Raw genomic sequence first — 9102 nt, forward strand, 5'->3', positions numbered from 1 at the left:
AATTAGTTAAATCCGCCTAGTCCGCCTAGGCGCCCGCCTAGCCTCGCCTAGCCGTCTAAGCACTAGGCTTCAGCTCGCTGCCTGACCAGCGCCTAGCGTTTTTTAAAACCTTGGTCATAACAGTTAAATAACTAAATGATTTTCAATTTTAGTGAGTTTTTATATGGTTGATTTTCTAATGACAACCTTAAAAAATATGAATTTAAATTATAATAATCTACAATTATTATAGTTTAAGTATAAAAAATTGTCGTATTAAATTACCTACTAATTAGCCCTTAACGCCGTTTAAAGTATTACTTTATGAGTTTTTATATGGTTGATCTTCTAATGATGATCCAAAAAAAGATGAATTTGGATTATAGCATAAACAACAATCGTCGTTGTAAACGACTAACTGATTAGCTCTTAGCGCCGTTTAAAGTACTGGTTTTTAACTTTTGTAGGTGATACGCGAGGCTGGGGCCCAGAGGGCTGGTTGCGGTTGGTCAGAGACTCGCAAAGAAAAAGGAACAAAGATTGCGTTTATAAGGAGTTCCGACTAGCTAGCCTCGGAAAGCGCGGACACACCTCCACGAGAAGCGGCGCCGAATCTCCTCCTACTCACGACGCAACCATCCCTCCTCCTCCTGCGCTCATTTCCTCTGTCAGTCTCTCTCTCTCTCTCTCTCTCTCTCTCTCCCTCTCTCTCTCAAATGCAAACACATTGATTTAGAACAGAAACGAAAAGCGTGAGTTTTGTGGGAATACTTTGTTTTTTTTATAATCTCCTGTCCAAATTTTGCCATTTTTTAAAAAGAAAATGGAGAAGAACAAGGAGAATAATGGGCTATCTGGTTTTATTTGCTGCTTTGTGGGAAGGCAAATGTGGTTATTGAGTTCATAATTTACCCTCTTTTAAACATTGAAACATGGTTGATGTTACCTGCTTAACTTAATTGCAAAAGTATGCTGTCGGTTATAGGCTAGGATTTCAAAAAGAAGTAATTGGTTTTGGAAATGTCATTAATTCGTATACTTGAAATTAACTACTATGCTGATTTCAGTGCAACCAGTTCTTCATCTGTTACTCGAGCTCTGCACATTGTAGAGAGTTTAAAGACGGACTACCCGATTTCTAAATTGTTTGAGGGAAAGTTTTCCTTGGAATCAGCTTTTGCTCATACACCTTAGGGATGATGAATTGTTATGATACTGTAAGAATCAATACAAAAGAAGAAGATTATTTGATCATATTCTCTCAAATGAATATATATAACCCGAGGAGAGGTCCAATGTAAAACTATAACTCCGCACTTATCATTTCTGCATTCTACACATAATTTGAAAATTGGGTTTACAGTTCGTCTTAAACTGGGGAGTTTAACTTGGTTGAGGGATAGTTTACAAAAAAGAAAAAGAAAAAAGGAACTACACAATTGGATCGGGGGTAGGTGACAACCGACAAGGCTGTGTTACCGTGGCTTGTATGAGATATGGAAAGATATTTTTCTTTGACCCTCGTTACACAGCCTATTGTGTTTTGTGAGCATGTCACGTGATTTTATTTCTTTCAGTACCGTAACTTAAAATTTATTGTGTTTTTCAGGGATGATGCTCCCTGATGAATGCCTATTCACGCACTCACCTGAAGTGTGATCTATTTGGTGTTTCACACTTCCATGACCGAAGTCATTGCTTGTTTAACAATAGAACATGGAGCGCAAGTCACGTGCCAGATATTATAGGCACAAGTCATCTCAATAGACGTGGTAAGTTTATTTCCAGGCAAACTGGATGTTCAGAATTTCTCATATTACATATAATCTAAGATCAATGATTTTGACAAGTTAAGCTGAAACGCTGTGATTTGGAGGTTCCTCAACTCAGATCATGTGTGATAATCCCAATCTATGGGTGAAATCTCGGAATTGGATACCCTCAGTTGTTTTGTCATCCGTTAAAAATTTACAACCTCGTTTTTTGAAAAGTCCTATTTCTGCAGGATTGAAGAGACTTGAGTTGATTTCTTTCCTGGCTTATTGTTTAGGTTATACATCTACAACGATATCATATCAAGTTATGGAACATATGCAAACCAATGTGGTTGCCAAGGAGTACTCAGATGACTTACTTATTACATCTTCGTATGAATCTGCCATGGAAGCACTTTCCTCCCTGATTACACATAAAAAGCGCGGAGATACATCATCCGTAGGTGGTAAATATGGGAAATTGGAAAGGATGTCGATATATCTCAAGGTAGCATACTGACACAATACATTTAGACCAGCATAATCCGAGTAATTATAACATAAATTAGACTTACATGACTGGGAGTGTTGGTGGTATATCAGTAGCATCTTTGTAGTGACATATATTGCTCTTAAATTTTTAATTTCATGCTTATGGATTGAAATACAGAATTCTTGGTTTCTTTACAGATATTAGGCTTGGAGGAAAAGATAGATGGACTCAGGATAATTCATGTTGCTGGAACGAAGGGCAAGGTGTTTTCCTTTTAAACAATGATCCATATATTCTCGATAAATCAGACTAAAGCTTTTAGAAGCTTCTCAACTTCTAATTAATTAATTATGATATCAACCTAGTATTGTTAATGAGCCCAATGTCACTTGCTAATAAGGTCCTTCAAGAAGAACATGTTTTATTACTTGTCAGATCAGATCTGAACAGCTGAGATGCATCAACCATGTCTGATCCAAAGATTGAAAAACATATTAATGAAGGCCTCACCAGATGTGCATATTTGTATACTTCGAAATGCAGTATAATATGTCTAAGGTTATTGAAGAACGCACAATAGCTCTCTCTCTTTCTCACTCTTTCTGTTGTTCTTTTGGGCTTTCACATTTAAGGGTTCAACATGCACGTTTTGTGAGGCTATTCTACGGGAGTGTGGTTTTCGAACGGGACTGTTCACTTCTCCTCACTTGATTGATGTGAGAGAAAGATTTCGGATCAATGGGTTAGTATTTTAACATCAACATTAACTGTATGGCTAAATTATTTATGGATACGTTAGACTTGGCCTTATCTCTCTCTCTCTCTCTCTCTCTATAATAGAACTCGATGGCCAAAATTAACCTTAGGATTTGTCATGTTTTTACATTTGCACTTGTTTTATTGAATTGAATATACTTGTCTGATTGAACATTGACTGTCAATGTAACTTTTGGATCTGAGTGTAATGTTAAATTGCATGTGTAGGTTGGACATAACTGAAGATAGGTTTCTGCCATATTTTTGGAGTTGTTGGGGTCAGCTGGAGGTATTCTTCCAAATTGTAAAAAGTTATTACTGAAATCTAATACCAAGCTTGGTTCATCAGCACCTCCATGAACGGATGATATAGTGGTTCCATAATGTACATAGATAGTGTTAATCACATAATATTCCTAATTGTTATTGTAAAAGAGTTTCTGTTCAATCTCATACGGTCATACCGCAGCGGGGTTCATCAGCACCGCATGAATGGATGTCGTCCATTTCAGTAGTGCTCTTGAACCTGCTGGTAGTCGGGTAATCACTTTAGATAGTACTGGTCATATACATCAAAACTCAAGATGTTTTGGGTTTTCTGATCACTTTTAATTTGAAGTATTGCTTTTCTTTGTTGGGTTTGACGTTCCCTGCATAATGTTTTCACTAGACTGAGAGCCTTGATATGTATTATATTTGTTCAAATTGGTGGAGAAAAATGTCCATGCATATGTGTTGGGACTTGTGATTTAATAGGTTGCATATGCATCGGATGGTCTTTCGTTATTTTTTTATTGCTTGATAACATACTAAATACTTTATGAAAATAATGCTTTATCTATAAAACCCCAACTTATAAATCCCAGTTTGTTGATTTTTGAAGCTTGAATTTGCAGGAAAAGGTTACAGAGGACCTGCCAATGCCTCCATTATTTCAGTTCCTCACTTTATTGGCTCTCAAAATATTTATCTGTGAACAGGTTATTCATAGGCCCTTAATTCCACTGAAAGCATCCCATTTTGGAATTAGGCTGATTGCTGCTGCAAGGAGTTCCTTTTCCCCAGTTTTTGTGTTTTGGTTCCTCGCCTGTTTTTTCTCTTATATATTGCATGTAGTTGTAATGAATCTCTATACGCAAAATATTGAAATCCAAAGCTCTAGACGGTTTTCATTTATGCCTGCTGGACATTGTTTTTCTTCCTTTGGAATTGGCCGTTCCACCGTCATTGTAGCCTCCGATCTCCGATCATCCCTGCATTCCCTCACTTCTTAAGCTTTTCAAGCAATGTACCCTATGTCTATATTTGGACTGTCCCTATTCTGTATCAATTTTGTATTTGTGTGCTCTATGTGACTCTTGATATGTACTGTCGCACTAATTCGTATTAGGATACTAGCTTAAGATCTTGGGTCGATGAACATAGTACTAAATCCTGCGTCCTGATGTTTGAATCTTGGTAACCTTGTTTCCGGAATAAATTTTTTCTAGTTGTGCTCATATAGTCCACATTTGATTACCAGTTGTTGTGCAGGCTTCCATGGGGGAGCTGTTTTTCTTCCCCTTAGCTTTATTTATATTGTTATATCTATTTTTTCTTCCTGTTAAACCTTCGGAATCACTGTTAAATTAACAATCTGTTGCAATTAGTGGTAGCTAATAGTTTCTCTTTGACTTATTCGGTGCTATTTGACATCAAATCATAAATCATGAATTTTATTTTTGATACATCAATTTGTGTTTGTTCTCTTTTTCCGATTAATCGTGACTGAGAACGGTACTTTTTTTATAGGTTGATGTTGCTATTATTGAAGTCGGTCTTGGGGGAAAAAGAGATTCAACAAATGTGGTATGCTCTATGGAACATTGGAACTACAACTTTTTTGAAGTGGGTTCAAATTTCAAACTGTTTTGTTTTCTTTTGGAAGCCCAATTCACATTTTATAAATGAAACTTTAGCATTCTGTGTACTTTTTTCCTGAAAGAACTGTAAATATAAAAGTGGACAGATGGAAATACTTATTGCGGTAAATCGTGCAGATCAACAAACCTGTCGTTTGTGGGATAACTTCACTGGGGATGGACCACATAGAAACATTGGGTGCGCCTTTGTGACTCAACAACTTAATTTTTTCAGATTTTGGTTTCTGATAGTTATAATTGTATGATATCCATTTCTGACAACCACTTATCAGCCATTAAGTTTTCTCTTTTGAATTTTCTTCATTTCTAGCATTATTATGGAGCTATGAGGATTTTTGATATTTCAAGCTAAAATTAGGAAGAATTGTAATATTATGCAGGAAATACACTTGGGCAGATAGCCTCTCACAAGGCTGGAATATTCAAGGTATAAATCTCCTACATTAGCAACTCAAACTATCATGGATATGATTTCTTTGATATGAGTTATTTATCGCAATATTTCCATTTTGATTTATACAAATTCACAGTTTCTATATTTTCTGAATTGGGTTGATGTCTTCCCTGCCCTGAAGCCTCATATTCCTGCATTCGTGGTACCTCAACTTCCTGAAGCAATGGATGTTATACATGAGGTGGCTGAAGGATTAGCGGTAAGTCATCTTTCCCAATTCCATTGAGTAGAGGTCATAATTTGAACATATGCGTAAACAGATACATACTCTTATAATGTGCACATGATACACAAGTATGTGCGCTTGTGTATATATTGCTCCTCAGACATTGTGATTCACCATGTTCCTCTGATCATTGATGACATACCTCCAAAAGCCTTTTATAATGGCCTGTTCGTATGGACAAGCACGCACCCCAATTATAGATTGAGATTATGATTTTTTTCTTTTCCATCGGATTTTTTTTTTTTTTTTGACATAAATTGTATCAATATTATCTACAAATCCAGTATCTGCATTTGACACTACAGCTTTCAGATCTTGTTAACATGTATAAGAGTGTTTTAATACATTGAAATAAATAAGCACTGACCTCATGAATGCAGTTCTTAATGGATATAACTGTTCTCGTTATCCCAAATTTGAGATGAAATGTAAATTGGGTAATATTTGTTAAATGAAGACATGTTACACTGCACGCATGAAGTCTGTTCCTTCAAGAAGCCTGTACTAGGTTGAAAGTTGTTTGTCATCCTTAAGTGTTCAGCTAGGCCTGATCAATGCCACTATTCTGCTAGGTTTTTTCCTAGGTCAATAACTAAAGGTTCATTAGGTGCACGTGCTCACACCAAGAAGAAATTATGGATTGTCTGCTGGATTGCCTTTTGACCCGTCCTTACCAATTGCAGGTTCCATTGGGAGTAGTGCCACCACTTGACTGTGAAAAGATGGATGGTTTTAAGCTTAGCTTGTCTGGTGACCACCAGTCCATTAACGCCGGTCTTGCCGTTGCCCTTTCTAAATGTTGGCTTCAAAGAACCGGGAATTGGGAAAAACTATTCAGAAAACAGGAAATCCTGGAAGGTGATTTACCAGAGCCATTTTGTAGAGGTCTTTCAACAGCGCATCTTTCTGGGAGAGCTCAGATTGTTTATGATACTTCTTTGAAGTCCTACAACTCATCAAAAGACCCTGAAAGTTCTTCTGGAGATCTAATTTTCTACTTGGATGGAGCTCACAGTCCTGAGAGCATGGAGGTTTGTGGCAGATGGTTCTCTACTGCTGTCAAAGGAAACCAGAAAACATCGTCTCGTTTGAGGGTTGAAAATGCAGAGCAGGTTTTGGGGAATGGTCACATCCAATACGGATCAGGGAAAATGGAAGAGCCTTATGAAACATCAAAGCAGGTAAAACCAATACAGATTGCAATTTACTTTAAGTGGTAGATGTCTTGATGTGTTCCCGGACAGCTTTTTGTGACCTGTGTCTCAGTTAATGGCTTATTTAACCTACTCATGGATTCCTGTTTACAGTTAGATTATGTTTGATCTAATAATTCGGTTCTTATACATAATTCTCATGCCTTATAGATTCTTTTATTCAATTGCATGGAGGTTAGAGACCCTCAAGCACTGCTTCCGCAGCTTGTAAATACATGTGTTTCCTCAGGTATTGCAGATTCGAAAACAATTAGTTGGTCTATTCAATTCTACCTTTTTGTTTCTTCAAAAAGTTCTGAGGTATGGGTGTCAACTGGTGTCTTTTCCTTTTTAAAGGGAATGTTGTGTGAACCTGTCGGCAGAGTTGGGGATGGGGCAAAAGAAACAGGCAATTGCCGGTCTCCTTTCTAGACCTTACATATGATATCAGTATCCTAAAGTACTACGATAATTTAAACATTTAAAGAGCGTACTTCTGTTAACTTTAAATATCCAATTAAACAGAGTCAAGATCAGAGGTGGTCATTTGTAATTCCGAGAATAACGTCATGTAAACAAAGTTTCATTTTTGTTCATTTTATTGCTTATTCATTTTTTTGCCTTTTTTTTCAAGGATATTGATCTATGGTAGATCTGACACCGATGCCTTCACGACGTGTTGCAATTTTTTGCTCAGGTATTCATTTCTCAAAGGCCCTTTTCGTCCCAAGTATGTCAAGTTATAGCAAAGTTACTTCTGCTGCCTCGGTCATTCCTGAAAACTTTAGCCGAGACCTGTCTTGGCAATTCAAGCTCCAGAGATTTTGGGAGAAGATGATTCATGGGAAGGGTATATACTTTGGCTTCCTTTATATTGCATGTTATTGGAATATTACATACCAGATAATAATGAAAGCATTTATATATATATTTTACGTGTATATTTCGGTTTACTTTTACTATGTTAGATACATCCAGCACCAATACAATGTTTTTCTGCTCGGATGCAGAAGTCGACATTGTTATGGATGCAGAACTAGAGATTGATGCTGCAAAAGTTTTACCTTATGAGTTTCTTTATGAGGATGCTTCTCATTGCAGTCCTGTAGATAATCGTTTTTCCCACAGTGCTGTAATCCCTTCACTGCCATTGGCCATAAGTTGGCTCCGGGATTGTGTAAAACGTAACCCTTCTGTTAGAATCCAGGTAAATTACTGGCTGAAACTTATACTTTCATTGAGCGCATAAAGCTTTACCATTTGCTTCGTATAGATAAACCAGCAGACCGTGGAATTAATATTGGAATTTAAAAGGATCTAAATAGGGATTCATGCATCTTAGTGAACTTATTCCTGTAGGTCAAATGTCGTTCTTTCAGTAACTAGATGAAGCCTTTTTCTTTTCAGCTTGAATTCCTATAAGAAAGAGGCTATATCATTGTATAAAAATAAGGTGTCATGTATGACCGATATAGATATAAGATTAAATCGTACAAGCCTACTTAGATGAAGCAGCAAGGCGTATAAAGGGGGTGACGACCCTTCTTGGAGATAACTCCAAAAGCCAAACCTATCCCAACCTAGACCATTAATGACTAGTTTGAACACCAGGAGCGGTCTGATCAACTAAGGGATCAGACCGCTCTTAGAAACATGAAACAAAAGCAATCTCTCATAGTTCAGTCACATACAGTCCCACATAAGTTCTCCATATGTAGCGTCGTCCTTCAGAATTATTTGGTAACTTTTGAATAGGCTGCTAGACAGATATACTGAATGATGTGCACTGTGATATTATACGCAATGGCCATTGTTCGATTACTGAAACCACGGAGCCATAAAATTATGTTCTTGTAAGTGGGAATAGTCTGGATGATGGTAGAAATGCATACATGTTGAATGCTTATTGTGGATGTGCAGGTTCTTGTAACGGGATCGCTGCATTTGGTCGGAGATGTACTAAAGCTGTTGAAGAGATGATTCCAATATTTTTCAACCAAAACATTCTTAAACTACCCCAACATTCTTAAACTACGTTTCCGTTTTGTACCAGTAACTGTTTGTATTACCCCTTCGTGTTGTACCATAAAGAAAATTTGTTCTGTTCTTTTGGCAGTCCTTGCGTGATATAATCATATAATGTCTTGTTTAACAGTGCCGGAATGAACCGTATGTACGCATACTGTCATGATTGAATTAAGGAAACATTATTATTTTTTGGGAGCTTTAATGAAAAGGGCTTGGGCCAACAAATATTTAACCAAAAACCATCCCAAAATGTTATTTAACCAAAAGGGTTCAAAGTTTAATAAAAAAACCATCATC

The 9102-nt window shown here is 37.0% G+C and overlaps 1 protein-coding gene across 17 annotated transcripts; it reads left to right on the forward strand.

Moving 5' to 3' along the window:
• The first annotated feature begins 448 nt into the window (after positions 1-448).
• DFC (DHFS-FPGS homolog C) lies at positions 449-8892 on the forward strand. 17 transcript variants are annotated; one of them, XR_015955624.1, is made up of 16 exons: positions 452-646; positions 1589-1751; positions 2030-2241; positions 2424-2489; positions 2859-2968; positions 3211-3271; positions 3879-3962; positions 4774-4830; positions 5022-5082; positions 5285-5331; positions 5480-5557; positions 6268-6765; positions 6949-7027; positions 7475-7627; positions 7879-7984; positions 8698-8892. XR_015955624.1 is itself a non-coding variant. In XM_068451990.2 (16 exons), exons 2-16 carry the CDS (start codon positions 1604-1606, stop codon positions 8755-8757), a joined length of 1911 nt encoding a protein of 636 aa, XP_068308091.2. In that variant the 5' UTR covers positions 452-646; positions 1589-1603; the 3' UTR covers positions 8758-8892. The 17 variants fall into 17 exon arrangements, 8 of the variants coding, with proteins under 8 accessions (XP_068308091.2, XP_068308088.2, XP_068308090.2 ...); XM_068451990.2 differs by having other exon boundaries at positions 7788-7984; XR_011065242.2 differs by having other exon boundaries at positions 469-646; positions 4774-4869; positions 5435-5557.
• The last annotated feature ends 210 nt before the right edge of the window (positions 8893-9102 follow it).

Source organism: Pyrus communis, chromosome 14 (assembly GCF_041283825.1).
Source record: "Pyrus communis isolate YQ-2024b chromosome 14, ASM4128382v1, whole genome shotgun sequence".
Taxonomy (NCBI): Eukaryota; Viridiplantae; Streptophyta; class Magnoliopsida; order Rosales; family Rosaceae; genus Pyrus; species Pyrus communis.